The 23735-nt window shown below is 38.0% G+C and overlaps 1 protein-coding gene across 2 annotated transcripts in view; it reads right to left on the bottom strand.

Moving 5' to 3' along the window:
• Positions 1–23735, bottom strand: part of PLCB1 (phospholipase C beta 1) — a 692285-nt gene that overhangs the window by 445666 nt on the left and 222884 nt on the right. For both annotated transcript variants that reach the window (XM_082644419.1, XM_082644420.1), the window contains exon 3: positions 12646–12714. In XM_082644419.1, coding sequence (XP_082500545.1) covers positions 12646–12714 — 69 coding nt within the window. The remainder of the gene's footprint in view (positions 1–12645; positions 12715–23735) is intronic.

The raw sequence follows: 23735 nt of genomic DNA, 5'->3' as shown, positions 1-23735 counted from the left end.
TCCCAGATAGTGTGGAAATAAATTGAACTCTTGTGTTTTAAATGAGGTACTGACAATGCTGATGACCTTCTGTCATAAGCCAAGGTCTATGTTAAAAAAAAAAAGTGGGATAATGCTAATAAAGTTTAAAATTAAAAACAATACACGATATAATACAAGATAAAATTCAATTGTATATCATCAAGGGATTTTTACCTAAAGAAAGGTAAAAGTATGGTTTAGATCACTCAAGAATTTGGTTTTTAAACATCTCTAATTAGGTATCTGCATTATTGTAGGAACAAGCACCACTCTTAAACTGGTGTTCCAGTCCCAATATGGAGTATGATTAACTTCATAAGAACTGACTATAGAAACATTCACCAAAGCTAATTCAGCATAACAGTAGTCCTATGAGATATGCTTAACAAAGGGGCCTGTTGTCCAAAAAAAAAAAAAGGAAAATGGCCCCATCCATGTCTAACATATCATAGGCTCTGAGAAGTCCTGTAGTAAAGAAACAACATTCAAAAAACTTATCTGACACTTCTATCTCATAACAACTGTTAGTACTCCAAGGAACTCACTTAGAGAAATACTGAGTTAATTATTTTTTTTTTAAAGTTTTCTCTGTCCCTAAGAGAAAATAAAGTGAATCATCTTCACATTACATCCATTCACAGCCAATAGTGACCAACAAGCTCTTCTTCCAGCTCCACTGGTCTTTCCTGAAATCGGTAAAGCTCGAATACAAATTACAGTATCAAGAAACATCTGGATGGCATGGAGAAAATGTGTTGGTGTGTGAGACTGAAATGGGAATCTTCTGACCTGTTAGAACCAATGATCCTGTTTCACAGGCAAACAACACATATTCTGCTTAATTAGTTAGGCTATTCCATCTCCTATTAATGTCTATGGATGTTACATTCATAAAGCCTTAGAAAACTTTATTTCTGCCCTTAACAAGGATCTATGAAGTAGCAAATATTTCACTACGTCATTTTGTCTTTTAAATGTCACTCTTTACACAAGATCAAGGCTATTTCTTCAGGCACTTGAAATTTCACATTTTAGACAGCTAAGAATGTTAATTGTGTTCACATCAAGGAACGAGAAAAACTACGGTGAAAGTATTCTTTCATCCATGAAAATACCTTACTGTGTGTTAGGTATCATATTCCAAGTCCGCAATCTGGGATTTTATGCTTTTGTGGTAAATAGAAGGAATTTAGGAATTTTCAGTCATTTTCCATTGAAGGATGATAAAAATGAATTTCTAGTACATATTCTTTTTATTTTTATTGAAGTATAGTTGATTTACAATGTTGTGTTAATTTCTGCTGAATAGCAAAGTGATTTAGCTATACATATATATATATATATATATATATATATATACATTCTTTTTTCATATTCTGTTCCATTATGGTTTATCATAGGATATTGAATATAGTTCTCTCTGCTATACAGTAAGACCTAGTACATATTCTTAAATTCCTTCCATTCTACCAAGCTGCTCACAAATTAATATTACTATATAGCACACTGTGACTGGCGAAGCCATTTCAGGTATATGCATCATTTAATTCTCACAATGACTCCATGGTAGTCATAAACATTCCTTTTACTCCCCCGACTTTTTCTTCTCTTATATAATGAGTCAAATCACATTCCAGTTTTTTTTCCCTGTTGGTCACGTGTCAAATTACATGAAAAATACTTTAGAACCTAATCTCCAACAAGAAGGTAGCTCAAGTAATATATATGCTTAATTACCCATCAGACTCACTGAGTGCTAAGAAGAATAAACCAACATTGAACCCAAGGCAGGTAGGCAGTTAAGTCACAAGGAGTGAGCTCCTAAAGTGTGTCCAATATTAGGATGCGTGTCTCGTTACCAACTATATTCCAACTTACCAGACAACCCTATCTAATGGGTATTATTCCCACAGAGAAGCTAAGAAACCTTCTTGGGATCCCTCAGTTAATACGTGCACTGGGATTTGAATTTGGTCTCTCTAACCCTAAGTTTAGTCTTCTATTTCCAAACAGTGTTTCCAATTTTACTTCAACAGTTTCATTACACAGAAAAAGATACCAACATGTTCTTAACTGCTCTTAACTGAAAGTAAATTGCTCTAAAATTATTCTGATTGTTGGGAAAATCTATTTAACTCTTTGCACATCTAGGCAGTTTTCTAAATAAGAACTGTAAACCTTAGTACAATGGGTTGCTGTGATAGTTCGCTGTGGACAGTGGTTTGGCTGCAAAGGTAAATGTGTTTTGAGTTTTCTACAGTTAATATATAAAAATACATTTTCACAGGTAGGTTTAAGTAAAGCTACAAAAGTATAAATTTCTCATGTGGAGTAGCCCATAGGAGTACCTGAGTTATACTGTAAATAGGTAAATTATGAAACTCTAATTTGCTTTTGCCTACTACAGTACATCACATGAGCATCAGTTATACATTTTATTTACTTACTAAAAGTCATTAAGGATGATAACTAAAATGTATTTAACACATACAATGAACATGAGAGTTGTATTAAGGGCTTTACATGCATTGTAATGCTGAGTCCTTATAGTAACCAGATAAGATAGACATAGAGATTATTTCCAAAATTCAAACGGGGCAACTAAATCTCAGAGATATGGAATAACCTCCTGGGTTATATAGCTAGTAATTGGCTTTGAGGCTTGGGCATCTGACCCCAAAGTTTGTACACATAATGACTATACTGTATTAGGAACTTAGATGTGAAAAGACACTTATTGGGGGTCTGGGGTATAGAAGAATGTGTATGACTGTGCTGATGAAACAAAAACAACCTAAGCTGCAATAAAGGCCCTCTGTAAAAGCAATAAATGATATCTATTTCTGAAATGATTCCAGCTACACATTTATATCCATTTTGACTATTGATTATAAAGAAAAAAATCTACTTATTTATATTAGATCTATTGTGAAATAATCCTTTGTAATGTAGTGAGAAAATACAGTTATGGGCTGAGTTGTGCTCCCCCCACCTATATTCATATGTTGAATCCCTAACTGCCCCTGCCAGAGTATGATTATATATGAGGATAAAGTCTTTAAAGAGTTAATTATGTTAAAATGGGGTAATAAGGGTGGACCCTAGTCCAATATGACTGGGGTCCTTATAAGAAGAGAAAACCAGGACACAGATAGGTATACAGGGAGGACCATATGAAGGCAAAGGGAAAAGACAGCCATCTACAAGCCAAGGAGAGAGGCTTCAGAAGAAACCAAGCCTGCCAACACCTGATCTCAGACTTCAAACCTCCAGAATGATGAGAATATAAGTTTCTGTTGTTTAAGTCACCCTGTCTTTGGTACTTTGTTATGGCAGCTGGAAAACTCTCATACAAGTACTATGGCACACTTATTATATTAAGTATAGCTGGGCAAGTTGAAGGAAGATTAGACTGAAAAGTAGTCCTTTTGACAAGAGAATATTGTAGGAAAGTTCTCAATGCCTTACTGCATAGAGTCCTTACTTTAAAAAGAGAAACATCCATTTAAGCTGACACTCTTTACTGAGAGCAATGGTTCTCAGATTTGGTTAAACACAGGAATCGCTGGGGAACTTTAAAGAAAAAAGTGATGCTTAAGCCCCACATCAGACATTTTGATTTAATTGATACGGATGTGGCCTGGACATCGAGATTTTAAAAACTCCTCCGGTGCCTCTCATATCTTTATATTAGAACCAAAGTTTGAAAACCCTGGCTTAGAGAGCAGTTCACTATTTTGAATTAACTTAAGAAATTAATATCAAGTATATCCACAAGGTGGCGTAATATTTCATTCAAAAGAATTAAAATTGAGAAATGTTTCCAAAATGCAACTCTGTACCATTGTATGTAAAACAGATTGGATTTAGATTGAAATTACACCAGATAGAAGCAGTGATAGAATGAGTCGGAACCTTCTGAAAAGACCTGGGGTTTAGTTACCGCATGGAACTAATACTGTCTTCGACAAGGGGTCCACTCTGGTCATCGTGAGAATGCTCTTAGCTGCCATGTCTTTCATCTTTTATTAACCTTTGCCAGAACTGTGGCCTCCCCCTTCCCCTTCCACAACTCTTCAGGGGCCGTTTGAACTCTGTGGCAGTAGATACTAAGACAGACGCTTGCTATTATTAAAAGCAAAATGAAAAAAAAGCAAAATGGAATCTTTATTCAGCCATACACATGTTTAGTTCACCATATTTTACAGATGGACACACACACACAGAAACACACACACACACACACACACACACACACACATATATATATATATATATATATGTATATATATACTGAGTAATGGTGGCATCACTCAAATGCTCAGATTTAATTGTTGATAAGAGACAATCCAATGTCTTCTCAAATTTGGGAATTTATATCAACATCCCAGACAAGACGTAGCTTAGCTGTGATTGCTTATAAAAAAGTTAAAAGTCTTTAACCGTTAGAGAAGATATTCTATACTTTAATGGTAGCTTTAAAAATCTTCTCTTGTTCACTATTGAACAGCCATGAGGTTGAGGGGCAGGTGGAAAAGACAGAGGAGTTTTAAATGCAAAGATCTACTGAGGGAACCATTCCTTACCTCCCTTAGCATCCTGATATTTCTGCTACCAAATCTCCAACTAGTTATATAAAGGTTTTCGTTTCCAAGGAAACCACTGACATCTATGGAATTTAATGAACATGAAAAAGGAACTATGCCATATAATTTACATCTGGAGATAAATGTGAATAGTTGTCAAAACCATTACACACACACTGATAATTCTGTGGATTTTTAGCCCTATTTTTCTCCATTTCGTAAAGATGTAAATAAACATTTATGTAAACAAAATTACCCCCCAAAATGCACACCCCACACCCCCAAATCAACTATTGCACCATGTCAGGTAAATTAAGAAATAGTTGGAACCAAGATTATGGGCTGAAGGTAAATCTCCTCAGCAACTGAATGGAGAGAGAGAGAAACCTTTATTTTGTTGTATAAAGGGTTTTCTTATTCTTTAGTAAACCTCAAATATCTACACCAAATTTTATGACTGCGGCTTCACACAATGGTGAAATCTGTTCAAAGTCAGGGAAATAGCTTATAATCAACAAAAGGGGACAGTAAATAAAGCACAATTCCAGTACTCATGGATGATTCATTGAAACCACTGTTGTATAACATCCAAATAACAGCTCATTATGAGATTTACATATTGGCATCCAGATTCTATGATGAGCTATCGAAGATTTGACAGCCCTTAAATAAATAACATATTTGATGCTATTGATATAGGGAAAACATTTAAAGCATATATAAAATGATATCTCAATAAAGTTACAAGTATGTAAAAGTGAAAAAAAAAAGGACTAGAAGGAAATTCCAACATTTTACCCAAATGACAACTCCCTCCTTCTTGAAATACTTCTTTAGGTGTCCAAGATATGCTCTCTTCTGATTCTCCTCCCTCCTCACTGGCTGTTCCTTCTCAGTCTCTCTTTTTTTTCTTTTTTTTTTTTTATTGTGGCAAAATATATATACCATATAATTTATCATTTTAATGGTTGTCAAGTGATGCAGCTTAGTGACATTAAGTAAATTTAGGTTGTTGCACAATATTACCGCCATTTATCTGCAGAGACTTTCATCATCTCAAACTGAAACTCTGTCCCCAGTAAACAGTAACTCCCCCTACCCCCTACCCCCAGTCCCTGGAAACCGCCATTCTCCTTTCTGCTCTATGGATTTGACTACTCTAGCTGCCGCATATAAGTGGAGTCACATGTGTGTCATTTTGTGTCTGGCTTATTTCACTTAGCATACTTTCTCCTAAATTTATCCATGTTGTAGCCTGTGTTAAAATTTCATTCATTTCTAAGGCTGAATAATATTTCATTTTGTGTATCTAGTACATTTTGTATATCCATTCATCTACTGATTGACATTTGGGTTTTTTCACCTTTTGGTCATTGTAAGTAATGTTACTATGAATACGGGTATACAAGTATCTTTAAGGTTCCTGCTTTCCATTCTTTGGGGGAATATACCAGTCTCAGTCTCTTTTATTGGTTCCTCCTCATCTCCTCAAAGTCTAAATGCTGGAGGTCCCAGGGTTTAGATACCAGAACTTTCTTGGACACCTACCTTCCTTAGGAGACCTCCCTTGGCTTTGAGCTTTAAAGAATCAAAGTTATTTATAACTCCATGGCCAACCTTTCCCCTGACCTCCAGATTTGTAGATCCAAATATGATATCAGATAGAAGTCTAATAGGCATCTCAAACTTTAAATATCCAAAAACCAAGCTGAATTTTTCTGTTTAAATGTGCTTCTTCCTTCCCATCTCAGGATATGGCAACTCAATTCTCCCACTTTCCCAGGTCAAAGCACTCAGAGTTGTTCTTGAATCCTTGCTTTTCCCAGTACTTCCCATCCAATGCATTGACAAATCCTGTGGTTCTGCCTTTAAAACATATTCAGATTTTGGTGTTTTTCTACACCTTTTGGTCAAAATTTATCATCAACACTGACCAGGATATTTGCAACAGCCATTTAGTTGGTCTCTCTGCTTTTCTCTTTATCCTCTGTGGTCTGTTCTCAAGGCTGTGGCCAGTGATGTTCTCAAAAGCTAGGTCAGATCTTTGTCTCTCCCCTGCTCAGAACATTCAGATCCTTTCCCATGTTTCTCAGAGGAAAAGCCAAAATCATTAGCATGGCCTACGAAGCCCAAATTAATGTGGCCCTCAGCCACCTCTCTGACTTTCACCTTTCTTTGCTGCACTCCACTGTAGCCACACTGGCCTCATATTTGGCCTTCAAATATGCCAAGCTTGTTCCTACCTCAGGGCCTTTGCTCTTTCTGTGCCCTCTCTGCCTGGAATGCTTCTCCTTCTCTTAATTCATGTCTCTGCTTATATGATCTCATCTTATCAAGAGAACTTACTCACTAGGGCTCAATTAAACAAGAAGCCTCTTTATCACTCATGGTCTATGGTCTCCTGTCCTTGCTGTATTTGTCTCTGTGGGACTTATCAGTTATCTGTTTCCCTCACCCAGAGGGGTGCCGGAGGGAGCCTGCTCACAGGGCTGAAGGCTGTGGTATATACTGCTTTCCAACTCTCGGTGATGTCAGAGTGTGGTTTGAAACCCATCAGGTTCGGAATATTCACACAAAGGAAACCAGGAAACACAACAAACCAGGGATTTCCTTCCCTCCTTCCCTCCATCTCTCTTCCTTCCTTCCTTCCTTCCTTTCTTTTTCTTTCTTTCTCTTTTTTTGAAAGCCAGTTTACCACTACCACCGAAAAGGAATGTTATATGAGAACGTTCTCTACTCCGAAAAGGAATGTTATATGAGAACAGAGTTATTTGTCTTTTTTGTTCATTGTTGTTTTCCTAGTGCCCAGAACAGTGGCTGGCAGAAACAGGTACTCAATGTCCATTTGTCAAAACAATAATGAAATTGAAAAGTCATCATTTGTAAATAAGGATTAGGAAAATAAAACCTGATCAGCTTTTTAAAATTAATTTTACTCTAATCTACCTTATGTGATTGTGGTGATATTATATACAGATTTCCCCCATTATCGAAAAGTAGAGCATCCCTGTGAAAGTTTGCACAAGCTGAAATGGCATAAAGTGAAGAAGCAATTACCTTAGGACACATCTTGCTAAGGGGGACACAAAATAAACTGAGAAAAAGCAGAGATGCTCACAGACATAGCACAAACCTGGGGTGGCTTGATGCTGAGTACAGTTCCCAGGGAAGGAGCTTGGTGGTGCCCCGCTCAAGGCTTGCCTCTATAAGCGCCCCTCTGCCGCAAACAAAAGCTGAATGCTATTTTTCTGCTTTTTGCCATGTTCTGTAAAAGTGAAAATCCTCTTCAGATTTCTTTCATTTAGCTAAAACACATACTAATGTAGGTCTTTCGAAAAAATCGAAGTGGTGTAAAGTGAACTTTCGAAAAGTAGGGAGTACCTGTGCCACCTAGAAGTTAATTGTGACCTCGATATATTCAAGGTATCTGTGTTCAAATTAATATCACACATTTGAAAAACACTGCCTTTGACCGATAGGAGGAACTAGGTAATTGTCAGTTAAGCAAAAGAAGCAGTTTTCTTTGCACAAAATACAGTTTGAAAGTACTATCATAGACATATTTTTCAGTGATACTGCTGCATGCATATGGAGACTTGAATACAGGCAGCACATCGTTTTCATGGACTAAAACCTGGGAGGGCCTTTGTAACTGTGGTATTACTCCCTCAGGAATCCAAAGCAATCCTAGAACTTTCAAGAAGTTCACATGAAAAATTTGACATGTCTTTCTTCTTTTCTTTTCTTTTTGTTTGCATAAGACCTTATCGTGGTTCAAATGTTACCCGACTTTTTTTCTTAAGTTCACCTGATTTGCTATGACCAAAGTGAGAAGTTTTAGGTTATGTAAACCTGCTGGACATGTTTTATAATCTGTAAGATGGAGTGCCTTGGCTTGATTAACTGCCCTTAAAAGTTGGAATCAATACTTAACAAGACTTACACACCTAAAATCCTGTGCTCCCCTGACACCCATTTCATAGATGAGGAAGTAGAGGTACAGATAGAAAGAACAACTTAAGCTCGTTAATGGCAGAGTGGGCAACCAAAACCACCCAAAAACATCTCCAGTTTCCTAGTCCCATCTACTTTTCAACATTCCTAAGGATGAAATAATTCCTAAGAATCCTGAAGAAAAAGAAACTATCTTAATCAGAAATGCATTCAGAAATGCTGAACACTTTCTGAGATAGCCTATAGAAAAAATACATTTCTTGTTGTGTTCTAGAACATACACTCACACACACACACAAAAAGTATCAGAAAACTTGCTCTGCACAATACACTGATATTTTTCATTCTAGTTAGGCCTAATTCATTTTATTAATGCTATGCCACTAACAGATCAGAAACCACAGTGATAAACACTCCTTTCAAAAGCAAAGATCCTTTTGAAATGAAGATCCAGAGAGCATGTGTATATGGCATAGACAAGATGTATATAACACAGAACCTTTCTCTTTACATGTGCTTCATAAACATGGGGGCGGGAGGCGGGCCAGCAAGTTAGGAAAGGTGGACGGGGAGACAACGGAAAGAGCAAGAAAGGGAACATAAATACATTTTAGATTTCAAAGGATAAGATTTTTTTAGTGTGATTTTTCCTTTTGGATAAAAATCTCCCAATTTCTCTCCAGTGAGAAATTTCAAAACTGATAACTTGAACAAAAGCTGTGTGCAGAAAAGCAGATCTGGAATCGTATGCATTGTGTTGGGAGTCTACATTTAAAATTCATTAATGGGGCAACACGTAGAAGCTTTTTCATGTCCTATAAATGTTATTTCAAATCACAGCAGGCATAGAAAACAGTTCATCTTCAACTAGATTGTAAATTTTTATATAATGAGATGCTGTGAAAAACAAAAATAATATGAATACACAGATAAATATTTGCAGGGTGCCTGGGTATTTTGATAAGTAGTATCTGCTCCACACATGTTCTGCCTTCCTCTCTGATCTATAAGCCCCCGCAGAAAGTCTTCCACTCAATCTGTCTTCATATTATATTGCCTTCTTGTCCTAAGTTCCCAAGCTTTTCTCACTCCATACTGGTTGGTGTCTTCACACTTTGTAATTGTCCTGCTGCTTCTGTTCTAGCCAACACAGTGGTCCCCTCTTATTTAGTTTTCCTCCTCCGGTCCATATGCCCCCTTCTATGAGGTGGCTATGCTGCAATCATTCTGGAATACTCTGGAGGAAACAAGCTTCTCTTTTGGTCCCTGCCACATAGAACTGCTGCCACATGGGAAGCTGGGAGCTGCCAGGGATGGTGTGCAGAGGTGGCCACCATGGGGACCCTGAGGATGGAAAGGGAATCCCTTCCAGCCCCTTGGAAGCTAGTTTGGTGAGAGAAAGAGGCACCTATTCTTTGGTGACAATTGTTTGAGCAGCTGAATGCGACTTCATCTAAACCCAGAAATTCCACTGAATTGTTCAATAGATTCCAATCATTTTTTAATAAATTATCTTTTTATTTATCCAGTTCAAGCCAAGGTTTTCTTTTGCAACTTAAAGATTTTAGAACTTGTATTAATACTTACTTCTTTCTTGCCTGTCTATCCACCAAGCCCCTTTCAGCCAAGCCCCTGCTCCAATCTCTATAACATCAACTTTTCCAAGTTGAGGGAAATAAATGTATCTGACTTCCTGCAAATCTGAATTGTAATTTTAATAATAATAAACACAAATATAATGATGATAATACCAACAACAGTGGCTACTACTTAATGGGTATTTACTATAGAGTGGTGATGAGTTCAGGCAGCGGTGTTCAAATTTTGTGGCAAATTTACTTTTCAAAACCCTGATGCCACATTGCACATTTAATTAGATTCTTGTAGCATCTCTGGAAGTAGACAACAAGGATCAGCCTTTTTTTAAAGCTCTCCAGGTAATTCTACAAGCTCTTAAATTTGAGATCTTCTCTCCTAAATCTTTGCCAATGAATTATTTTATTTAATCCTTACAGCAATGATATGAAGTAGGCATTTATTATTAGTAGCATTAGGTATTAGTAGTATCACTATTTAGCCAGTGAGGAAGAAGTCTCAGGAATTCCACATAGGTAACATGTGACAGAACCCGGCTTTGAAAATATTAAAATAGATTGAGGTGCTTGAACCCCAGCAGGGAATAGGAAGTGAAAAAAAGCCAAGAACATGGATAATCCACAGAGAAAGCAAATCTTAGTGGAAAAAAACAGTAAAAACCAGAGCATTCTGAGTGTTGAAATCTGTCCTCAATAAAAGCCTTTTAGAATCTAATAGTGGTTTATCAACTGAGCAGAGTACACACCCTAGTTCTGTTCATTTCTCATCATTCAACAGACATTTATCAAACCACGTACAGAAATGAAACACTTAACTGATAAGCAGGCTGTGGGCTGCAGTAAAAGAGTCAAGCCTGAAAGAAAGTCTCCATGTGTCAGAAGAATTGACTTGAATTCCCTAAGCCCAGAAACAAAGGGGGTCTGATAGAGGGTAGGCAACTGTCTTTAACCAATATTGACAATGAAACTTCAAGTTAGGCCAATAAACTTGCGTTGAAAGACAAACTTTATAACTGTTATCAATATAGTTCTCGGAGCTATCAATAACAGGCTTACATGAAACCTGGTTGAAATGTTGTTGAGAGAAGAAGAAAAAATTTGTTTTCTACCCTGAAAATTGAATAAGTTTAAATCATCAACAAAGCATTAATGATGATAAGCTTGATACAAAACCGAAAGACCAAACCATTGAAATACCATTGTATTACTAAGAGATGAATGTAAATAATGGGCCGTTTTCACATGAAACACTTATAGAAACCTTCTTGAAAATAATTCCGATTTTTCTCTCTTTTCATTTTCCACATTTTCCTGTAGATCATCTTAACCCCTTCAGCAATAAAAACAGTATTTGCCTGTTTGCTCTATGAAAAAATTTACCAGCAACTACAGCACTGTTAGGTATCTGAAGAATAATCATTGTAGGTGACTTTTTCCCTTCCTGCATCTCCACAGCAACAGCTAATTTTTGGTGTCAAAGAAAGTGTTTTGACTTTTTAAGGAATAAAACAAAAGTTGCAGGTAGATACTCAAATAGAAAATCGCTAGTTTTATACCCATTATGGAAGGAGGCAAGAGTCCCTGAATGGCACCTGTACTTCCCTATTTGCCAATATTCTCTCTGTGCTACAAAAGAAGTCTTTAAAGTACTAAAATTTAAATAAAGTAAAGAGTAGTTTCCCACTCTGATGGCAAGTCAACACATCTTGCTACTATACCCTACCAGATAATCTAAATTTTTAAAATATATGTATGTTTTATTCAATATTTTTTTTTTTGGCCACACCACATGGCATACGGGATATTAGTTCCCCGACCAGGGAATGAACCCACGCCCCCTGCAGTGGAAGCATGGAGTCTTAACCACTGGACAGCCAGGGAAGTCCCATATTCAACATTTTTAAACCATCTTCCAAAACTAAATAAACTGCAAACACTGCTTTAGATATTTCTTCAGTAAGTTTTTCAAACCCAAGCTAGTTGACATTCCACATAACTGATCCCAAAGTCTGCGGGTGTTCAGTAGGAACATTTGCAGAAAGACTTGACACTCTCTGGCTTCATGGATGGAATTATTCCAACTGCAAAGCATTTGAGCTAAAGGGTCTTGTTTATCTGTCTAAAAGGTTAGTTCACGTATGCTTACGAGGCTCAAGGAATTTTTCAAATACTTTTAAGCACGTTTTGAATATTTAGAATTACCCAGTAACTTTGGCATTGTTTTGTTTTTTTTTTCCAAAACAAAAATAAGATTTGAGGGCATAAAGCAAGCCCCATGTCCAACTGCCTCTATATTTGCTCGTTGTTTCCGTCTTTTAACAAAAATGGTAGTGTTGAGAGCATACTGGTCTCTGAAAGGACTGGCTGTTTTATTGCATTTTATAACATCTACAACAGAGAAAATTTTAACTGGGGCAATTAATGGATACCAGGACACAGCTAGATAATCAAGGCAGCAGCTGGCATGTGTACTACACTCCACTTCCTACCTTGGGAGCCTTGGCGTGTTTCCCACATCTGGCATCTTTGACAAGGCTGAGATCTAACAGCTCCGTCTCCTGGAAGGCAAAAATGTGAAATCGTTAAGCATACACACAGATCTTTTTTCTTTGTTTTATAGCATTGACATCACTTTAAAAAATAATATTATCTTAAGACTGGCCTGAAAATTTATCCGCTGTTGGGATATTTTTCCTCTTACATGCATTGCCTATCAATCGAATTGGAATGGAAACGAAAAGATAGCTACCTGCTAGTTCTTCAGTTATATATATATATATATATATATATATATATATATATATATATATATATATATATGTCATAATACATTTGGGAATGTATCATATGTGTGGTTTGGGTCCCCACCCTATCCTGCAAGCCACCCCTAAGTCATGATGAATCAGGACTTCCTGTTCCCTTGTTGAAAAATAATCCTGAGAGTCACTCTGAGTGCAGGTGAGGATTTGTGAGTGGGGTGGGGGATTAGGATGGGGAAGTGGAAGGAGGTGCTCCCCTCAGCTCACAGGATACCCAGCCCACCTGGCCAGGTAAAGATGCAGACCTGCCTCCCCTACCTGCACCCCAGCCTTCTGCACACATCCCTTATGCCCTGATCTTTTCATTTATTCATTATATATTATTGAACACCTATAACATGCAAGTTACTCTAGGGTACAAGACATATAAGATATGGCTGCTTCTCTGGATGGACCTGTGGAGTAAAGTATATGCATAAGACAAGGGAGAGCATGCTAATGCCAACTTTAAAGGTAACTGCTGGGGTGGGGGGTGTGGTCAACAGAGAAAAGATCATTTTTCCTTGAGAGGCTCAGAAAAAGGTTTGTGGAGCACAGAGAAGTGGGGAGGGAAGGGGCTCACCCAGCTGGAGTGTACCACATGAGCAAATATCCAGAGAAGAGAGGACCAGAGGTTCGGGCATAACCTTGAGGTCTTTATGGCCCTTAGTGCTCAGAGCAGGAGAAAAATGCATGGGAAGTGGGTGGGAAGAAGAGGGGGATAAGGGGGCATCCAAGAGTGAGGAAGATCACAAAGGGAGGCACAGTGGCAGTGGGGGAGGGGATTCACATGGCCAACATTCAGAATTCCATTGCTGGGGCACAGAACATATGAAGAAAAATCATGGGAGATGAGACCAGAAAGGGATTTGGGCAAAAGGATGGAAACCCTGAAAGTCTGGCTAAGGGCACTGAGCCATGAAATTTGGGACACACACGTCACCGAGTTATACGGTGAACTCTGCCACCAGCCAGATGAGACTGTGGTGCAATAAGCAGAGCCATCCAACCTGTTTTCTAGAGAAGGAGCCAGTGGAATTCAGGCATCTACCCCCATCTCCCAGCGGGAGGAAATGCATCTGGACAGGAGCGGCTGTAATTTTTCATAGGCCCCAACATCTACAAGGACTGGCACCACGGATTCCCAGACAATTCCTTCAAACAGCTGCCCCTGATTCCAAATGTTTGGTGCAAAATGGTCTGATTATTTTCCTGAGCCTAAGGTTGATTTCATGATTGCAGCATAATAAGGGTCAAAGATGAGGTGGAATCTCTCCACTGGGGTGCAAACCACACAGCAGGTCCAACAGAACACCTGGCTCCGCACACCTCTCCATGGACTGCAGGGAGGACAGGAAACAGCGTCTTCTCTTCTTTTGCTCACACTGGCCTTGAGAGTTTGCTTTCCCCCATTTTAGTGAATTTTTTAACCCATTCTCTATTGTGCATGACTCTGTGGAAACCCTCCCAAAGCCTGGGGCGTGACAGGTGGCAACCCAGCAAGAATCCTGCAAGACAGAGTAGCGGGCGCCATGGTTCCCCCAAGGATGCACCAGCCACAATATCAAAGGTCACCTAGTGATTGTTAGAAACCAATGGAATCAACTGCTGGACTCAAGGCCTCACTTAGGCAAATGCATACAAAGCATTCAGACGTGAGGAGGTGGAGCATTTGGCCCAGGTTTCTTCATCTCCATGGCAATGACAGCAAAAACATTTGTTAAAAGAGGAGAAACAAGAAGAGAACCAAGCTTGAAGAAGCTTTATCTAGAAGACCAGAACTGAGTGGAGTGTTGAGAGACAGGAGACCAAATGAGGGTAGAGGTGTTAGGGACAAAGAAGAGAGTGACGATATGGAGGTAGAATCGACTAAAGGAAAGTCAGGAGGCGTCTACAGCTCTAGGGGTTCCAGCTTCCTCGCTGGGACTTGGAAGTTTGGACAAAATGATACTGCATTTTGGAGATGCTGGCTTGAGGGCTTTATCCAAGTGGAAATGCCAGTCATTAATTCAGTCGAGCATTACTTATTGAATGCTGCAGTGTGTTAGGTACAGGCTAGGTACTGAGGAATGATATCTCAAAATACAAAGAGGAGCTCGTGCACAAAGCTAATGATTATACTCTAAAGGAGACATTTCAAAGTGCACTGCAGACGTGGACTACAAAGGGCTATAGCATCTTTTCAGCTGATGCACGAGGAGGAAAAGGAGTTTGCCAGCCTTATAATTCTGTGTGTTCGGTGGGGAGGGTTCCAGGGAGAGGAAACAGCAGTTACAAATGCACAGAGTCAGGAGTCCTGTGTGGAAAACAAGTCACTCTGGACACACAGCAGAAGCGCGTGGAGAGTTATCAGTCACTTGTGACCTCAGCAGTAGTTATCTGCACATCCTCTTTGTAATTATTCACAAAACACGGACATGTATGTTTGATGGTTTGATGCACTTTTCCATAAACGTGGCATGACGTTTTATATATATGCAGAATAAAAATCACGCACACATACACGGTACATTTTCCTAATTGTATAACATTTTCTATTCAAGGAAATTCCAGTTGAATTAACAATAGACTTAAACTTTACTTATTTGTTTTTACACACAAAGCCCAAATTGAGTTCACAAGGAAATAGACCTTAGCAGGCAGTATTCTATAGACTTTTCTATTACAGATCATGAACGCTGTTTTCTACTTTCAGTTCAAGAGGAAACATTCATTTCCCAAGTCACAGGGGGGTAGTTAGCGCCAGCTGCCCTAGGGTTTCATTCTGATAGCATAGCGACTCTGGAGCATGTGTAAAATTGTGCGTGCAGGAAAACCACCGCAGGGCACTCTCAGCGTGGGTAATGTGGCATAGGAAAGACCCAGGTGGAAATCCATCCACGGACTCATTCGGTTAGAAAGCCTTGATTAAAATAGTCTCCCACTTCTATTAACACACAACAGCCACACCTCTGGGATTTAACTACATCCTATTTGCTCCTCCACTAAAAAGAAAATGAGGAACTCAATGCATGGGACCACAAAAATGTTACTTGTGTCATTAAAACTTTTCTAGGTTAATTTTCTTGTGTTAATAGTTTTAACATCCCACTTTCATGATGAGAAAGCAGGGAAATGGTCCCTTTCTCAATTAAGAGTTACTCTTTTCCAGTTTATGGGATTTACTATTCCTTTACTCTTTTTTTTTTTTTTTTTTTTTTTTTTTTTTTGCGGTACTCGGGCCTCTCACTGTTGTGGCCTCTCCCATTGTGGAGCACAGGCTCCAGACGCACAGGCCCAGCAGCCATGGCTCACGGGCCCAGCCGCTCTGCAGTATGTGGGATCTTCCTGAACCGGGGCATGAACCAGCGTCCCCTGCATCAGCAGGCAGACTCTCAACCACTGCGCCACCAGGGAAGCCCTACTCTTTTCTTTAAGAAAGGGAAGCCCCGTGATTTTTAAGTGGAAAACCTGGGTTTGAAGAAGGGCCCTAAAATTAACTAGTCATGTCTTTGGCCAATTATCAGACCACACTTAGCATTAATTATATCTTCTATAAAATGAGTATGATAATACTTTCTATATCAAAGGCTGCATTGGAGTCACCTAGAATACCTGTTAAAACATAGATTGGCTGAGCACCATCCATCAGTTTCTGGTTCAGCGGGACTGAGACAAGCCTGAGGATCTGCATCTCTCAGGTGATGCTGTTGCCACTGGTCCATGGAGCATACTGAAAAGCATTGATGTACTAATTCACAGGGTTGTTATTATAAGGCTTTTTAGATGAACATGATTGATAAAACTATACACTACTTATACTGTGTTGTATGATGAACTTAAAACAGTCATTTCTTTATATAGGGAGCTGTCAAATAAAAATTTTACACCTACTGAATGCAAAAGTGTGCCTAATGGTGAATAACCTAGGCTCAGATTTGACTTATTAAACATAAACTATCGAATGACAAATGCCACTAACTCCTATTCTAATGTGTCCTTAGCATTAAATTTTACTCTGTAGAATAAACGCCTCTGTTCAGAAATTCAAGCAATCATTGAAATTGTTTTATTTTTGTTGAAAATGCTACACTATATATCTTTTGTGTTACACTTCATAACATTAGAGGCATTTAGAAAAGTGAAAGGAGGAAATTTGTTCTCTCGCCTCTAAGCCCATCCAACAAGGAAAGGTTGTTGGGGTGCCCAAAGGCCTGTGGACTACCTGAACCAGCAAAGGAAGAATGAACTAACTAACAGAACCCCTTTATTTCCAAGGCCCACAATGGCCCCTGCAAAGCTTGGAGACCACATTCCTAGGACCCCCGATACATGCCCTGAAGTGTTGACAGATGTGCCTTTTCTCTAGGTCAGTATGGACAAAAGTGAATTAACAGTAATCAAGGATTTACTTTTGATAATTTGAATGCGTGATGAGAAAACTGAGACAGACGAGCTAAGGGAAGCCAAAATTGTCTCTGATATTTACTATTCAGCAGAAGGATTTCAATCCATCAACCACCAACACACTGTGAAGTAGATCCATGAAATGCACTGAAAACTCAAGAAAGAATACAATTTAAAACTCGACCCTCTTCCAGAATACCAATTTCTGTGCATTGTCACCAAATTCCATTTGTCACCCAGTATAATAATGTGCTTCAAGTTCACACAATATATAATCAGAGCAACGATTACAGTCATAAACATTATACAGGGAAGATATTAATGGCTGGGTATGTATACCTCCCCATGTGGTATATGCATTAAGTTGTTCAACCTCGCTTACCCAAAAGTAAAAGACATTAATATGTTTTATTGACTGCCAACCCCGCCTAAAATGTCCAATGTTTAAATAAAACAACTTTAGAGTCAGTTAATGAAGTGTTTTATTTTAAAGAGAAACAGATAAAATAGACTCTTTGTTCCTTAACTTGATTCCACTTCTGAGGGAGTGAAAATGTATTTAGTATACCTCTCAAAAAATCCTTGAACCCTGTTTCACCTGGTCTCTTGTTGTCTTTATTCTTTAGCCTCGATTTTTCTCTTTTTTTCCCAGTCTGCAATGGAGACTCAGAGTAGGAAACATCCAAGGAAATGAGATGCCCAGGTCATCAATACCAATGCAGCAGAGAAAAAAGAAAGTTGATACATCTGGATTTCTTTATTTAAGAAATTCTAGGTTTAATATGGTGCAAATTTCATAGAACTAGAAGGCAGAAAACTTAAGTTGTCTCTCAGAATTATCATTTGTAACCTATGCATTATTAAGCCAGTTACCATAGATGTCTGTGCCTTGAATCCTTATCTGTCAAACAGAGATGCCAACATCAGCAATACCTTTCTCAGTGGGCTGCTGTTCAATCAACTGAGATATTAAACTGAGATCTCCACCTAGCAAGCAGGGAGTCCTGTGTAGATATAAATCCTTATTCTTGTAATAGTTCCCATTCTAAGTGAAAGGGAAAAGACTCCAGTAGAAAAGCCAAAAATGGATACGTAAAGCATCTAGAAGAAAAGCACAGAATGCAAACAAAGAAACAAACAAAACGTGATATGAAAATCTAGTACTCCAGAGATAGTTCATAAAACAAAATAAGAGAACAAAGTAAGAGGCAACTTGTAGAGGAAATTTGTTGTACTTTTAATGTTGCAGTTAAATGCGAAATATCAATAAGATTAATATTTGAAATGGAGAAAAAGCAATGAACTAGTTCATGCGTTATGAACTGTAACTATTGACAATTTTGAGCCAATGAAATAAAACTGAAAAATTAATGTAATGAGATAAAAGGTTCCTATCACTAAAAGAGGCAAAGTCAAATAACATAATTAATAATAACAACAGCAATAATACTTTTAACAACAGAGAACCAACCACGTGCCAAGAATTGTAAGATAATTCGTACATATTATCTCACCAGTCTTGGCAGCACCACTGTCATGAGTATTATATTCCTCCCCTTTGCAGATGAGAGAACTGACGGAGACCTTCAGTGACAATTGCTAGTCAGTTAAACAACTGCATCAGGAACCCAACATTTTGCCCACCTGTAGCAAGCCGAATTCCAAGCTGGCCATCACGACTCCCGCCCCTGACGCCCATGCCTCTGTGCAATCCCCTCCCGCTTAGTGCGGTCAGGACCTGCAGCTTGCTTCTAGCCAACAGAGTATGGCAAATGTGATGGACTATTCCTCTCATGATTATGTAACCTTATACAGCAAATGTGAAGGCATCTTGCAGGTGTCATTGAAGTCTCTGAACAGATGACTTAAATTTAACTGAAAGAGAGATATCCTGGGTGTCTTTCAAAAGAGATCCAGCAATGAGAGACTCAAAGCAGCAGAGATGCTTACGTGTTGGCTCTGTCCTGTATTGTCTATGAAAAGGGAAGTCCTGTAAGAGCTAAGGGCCTCAGTCCTATGGTGACAAGGAACTGAACTGTGGCAACAACATGAATGAGTTTGGAGGAGGAACTCCAGATCCACAGAACACAGCCCAGTAGACACCTTCACTGCAGCCTGTGAGACCCCAGGCAGGTGAGACCCTAACCCACTTGAAACTGTGAGATAATACATGTGTGTTGTTTCAAGCCACTAAGTTTGTGGTCATTTGTTATGCAGCAATAGATAACTAATACACTACCCCCATTGTTTCCATGTTCTACTGCATTTAATTAAAACACAAATGACTTTACATATGTTGGCACCCTTCCCAGTATAAAAATGACTGCAATGCTGTCATCTTTTTTGAATATGTCCAACAGGAAACAATTACTGTAATGGAACCACAGACTATGGGAATGGGGGGAGATTGCAGATGAGGAAACTGAGTCCCAGAGAAAAATATACCCATTGATCAAGATCATTGAGACTGAGTACAGGATAGGAAAATAATTCATATTCCCCCAGACCGATTTTTTTGCTAAAGAATTATTTTTCAGTATTAATAAAATAGCATGAATATTAACTGAGTGATACAAATAGAAAAATAACATTTCTTTGTTCATGTACAAGAAAAAAAATATCATGATAAATAGAATGTAACAGTAATTTTAAGAGGCTGTGAGGCTGGGTCCCCACAAGGCAATGTGAAGTGTATTGGCAAATATCTATTTAACTTTTCCTTTGCACATAATCAGCAAGACAGTTCAGCTCCTGGTTATGCAATAGCCAAATTTCCTCCTTCTTACTTCCTTCTTTAGCGCCCTGAAAAACTTTTATATATTCATCTAATAATGAAAAGTTGCTTAAGTTGAAAGGTAACGCAGCTGAACATAAAATTATGTCCATAATACCAAACCTTTTATTAAGATATAATGTTAATAAAACTTAATTCTAACAACATGTATGTTTATAACTTGATACATTCATAACTCCATGCATGTACGATTGCAGAAGGAAAAGTTTCTAGGCCATATTACTTCAGAAAATATCTTTTAGCAATTTTTTAAAATGATAAATGAAAAACTGGGGAGATTTAAAATAATAGTAACTGGGATTATTTTAAACTTATTTGGTTATCGTTTTAAAAACTGAAAAAAAAGACTCTATAATCAACATGGAAGATCTACGCATATGCTAAAGATAAATTCAGAATATAATGAAAGTTGATGACCAATGTTTTATTTTCCTAGTTTGTATTTATTAACAGGCATCTCATGGAGGGATGCATGCATTTTTATGGACAAATAATGATATTGCATTTGTTAAAGACTCAGAGTTTTTTTTAAATTGTATTACAGTGATAAAGACTGCATTGTCACATTTTTCTATTAAGCCTGTGCTCAGCAAAAGTCCTGATTTCAGTCTAATCAGATTAACTAGAAACAGCATTCATCATTTGGCAAATAGTGTGATAATTGTGGAAAACTATCTTTGTGGGTATTTTGGGTGAGCATAAAATCCAATCTCCATAAAAGGTCTCTTGAAAAGAAATATGGAAATGATATCGATTAATCAGGCAAGCTATTTCCGCTTGAGAAGTCCAGATAATTTAAACATAGCCAGACTTTCCCCTTAAATCATCTAAAATGTTATTTCTGGTCTACACCTATTTCCCTATGGCTGAACAGCCAGCCAAGTTTTTTTTAATCTGGTAGTGCAAGCTGCTTCTAGTCTCTTAATCTTATCCTACTGTAATATTTGAGAATATCACTTATCTGCTTATATGACTTAAATTCTTTCATTTCCCTAGACCAGTAGTTCTTAAAATGTGGCCCCTGGACCAACAGGCTCAGCATCAACATCACCTTGGAATATGTGCAAAATGCAAATTCTCAGGTAATACCCGAGACCTACTGAATCTGAACCTCTGGGGTGGGGTCCAGCGATCTGTATTTTAATTAAACTTTGGGATGATTCAGAAGCAATCTGAAGTTTGAGATCCTCTGTCCTAGATATTAAAGAGAAGACAACAGCTACGCATAGAGATGGCTAATTCCCCAGGGCTAGAACTTGTAGGACATTCTGTAAGATACTGGACAAGCTGCCTAGATCCATTTAAGAAACAGTTGCAACAGAATCCTAGAAACAATGAGAGAACTGATAATAAGACTGTTTGAGAAAAGTCTTCTTCAGACTACTGTCTTTATTGGTAGCATCAATAACACTATAGATTAAAGCAGTGATTTCCTCATTGTGCCCTGGAGCCCACACAAAGTCAAGGAGAGGTTCTAAAGACGCTTCGCCTATTTCCTGATGTTGTGATTCAACCTTGTGCATAAGACAACTGAGCTGGCAACTGATGTATTTCCTTTTCTTTTCAATCACACAATCATGGAATGTCTGATGACTTCCAAATTTTCTGAAGTATACAAAAATGGCATTTATCCTTTCCTTCCCTGGTAGCCACACTGTAATGTCTAACCAGATTGTCTCATTTTTCTCCTTCAGCTAATCATTCCTACATATTATCACAAATGTTCCTGCCCAGAAATTTGTTTTTTACCTTGCCATGCCTCTCCCAGGATTCTGGCAACCACAAGATTTTTTTTTTTAAGATTTAATAAAATTTTTACTGCTTAATCAAGGACATTCTAAGGCTTTTTTAAAACCTGTGATTCATGGAAATTAAACAACATACTCTTGAACAACCAACCAATGAATCAAAAAAGAAATCAAAAGGGAAAATAGAAAATATCTTAAAACAAGCAAAAATGAAAACACAATATACCAGAACTTATGGCATGCAGGAAAAGCAGCAACCATAGGATTTTGATGAACTTTTAATCTCACATGACACCCTGAACATGCAAGGAGTTAATATAGCTTCTAAAATGAAATATTTGAAGTTGACAAGTATGAAATAATGTCACTTTTTTTTTTTCTTTTCAAAGAAGACTTGCTTCTTAAGATCACTTTTTGCTTTCTGGTAAGACAAAAGGAATCCAGCTGAGCTTCTTCCAATGCTCATTTGTTGGGATAAGGACTGGATATGTCTAATGGGGAGTACCATGCTTAATGAATTGTCCCTAGAAGAATAGTCACTTAGTGAACACATCATTCCCAAGGTCCTGCCTGGATGCTGTAATTTCACCAGAGGTAAACTCTTTTTCATTCAACTATTGACCAACCTCAACCCTAATGTAAGTACACGTAATGAAGCCAGCTGTTCATGTCAAGAACTTTATATAAAAGAAAGTTCATTAAATCCAGGGTGATTTTCTACTTTCCAGGAAATTTTAATAAAGCTCCTATAGGAAACTATTAACACCCACCCTGATGCTTGCTGGTTCCCTTTACTGGCTGGACATCCATTCCCCAGGGCCTGTCTGATTCCCTCCTAACAACTGACCCTCTGACCTTTGACTGTCTTTGGCCTCCTGGAGCACTTGACCCCCTTGCACAGAGAACGGGAAATGCCTGGGAGGCTATTTCTGCTCAGAGCGCTACAGCTAGGGGTGACAGGTGCAGGGGCATGAAAGCCCAGCTACCCTGCCTTGGGGCAGAACACACTCCCAGGCTGAGGCTGGGACTTCACCTGAAAGCTCATCCTGGGTTGGCTTCTGTTCCTTCACTGTCCTGTTTCCTCCACTCTCTTACTCTTGTCTCCTGGAAACCCTTACTTAATAAATCTCTTGTGCGCAGCCACTTGTATTTAGGTCTCTTTGGAGAACATGATCCAAGACAGCTATCATTTGCAAATAATCAACTTAGAAGTTATTCTTAAACTCAAAAGCACTCTGAATCACATAAATGCAATTTTTTGAATCACATTTTTATATTTATTATCATCTTTGGCCTTTGATATATTTCTGTATATATTTGGTATATTTATTATTGTCTTTGGCTTTTGATAAATTTCTGCAGATTTTTAGAATCCTTAAATTTTCTTTGAAAACAGTCTTAATCATTATGATATATCTACTAAATGAGCATTTTTTGAAGCAGTGAGTTCTCGGTCACTGTACACTGTATTTTATCTTGTATCATCTTTAATCAGGTTTTAAAATATTTTGACTATTTCCTAGGAAATACATATATGAATATATATCATCTAATTTAATGTGCAAATAGTTTTCTCTTTTTCTTAGTGAGAAAAACTATAAAAAGCATCAGCTTACCTAATTCCCAAACCAGAGTTCATTTTTGTCATATTCAGGAATAAAAAGAAATATTTTCATACCCACTATATTTTAGGTCACTTTCTTTTTGGTAAGGATTTATTCCATTTCAACCAGCTACTCTGGCTTCCCTTCTTTAAAAAAAATATACCCTTAAACATACAAATTTTACTCCAAAGATGAAGAAAAATAATTCATTTCATAATTTCATTAAAACTTCAAAAGTGAATAAAGATG

The sequence above is a fragment of the Mesoplodon mirus genome (assembly GCF_964341445.2).
Source record: "Mesoplodon mirus genome assembly, chromosome: 15".
Taxonomy (NCBI): domain Eukaryota; kingdom Metazoa; phylum Chordata; class Mammalia; order Artiodactyla; family Ziphiidae; genus Mesoplodon; species Mesoplodon mirus.
The sequence above is the reverse complement of the archived record's forward strand: the minus strand, read 5'-3'. Positions and strand labels throughout refer to the sequence as shown.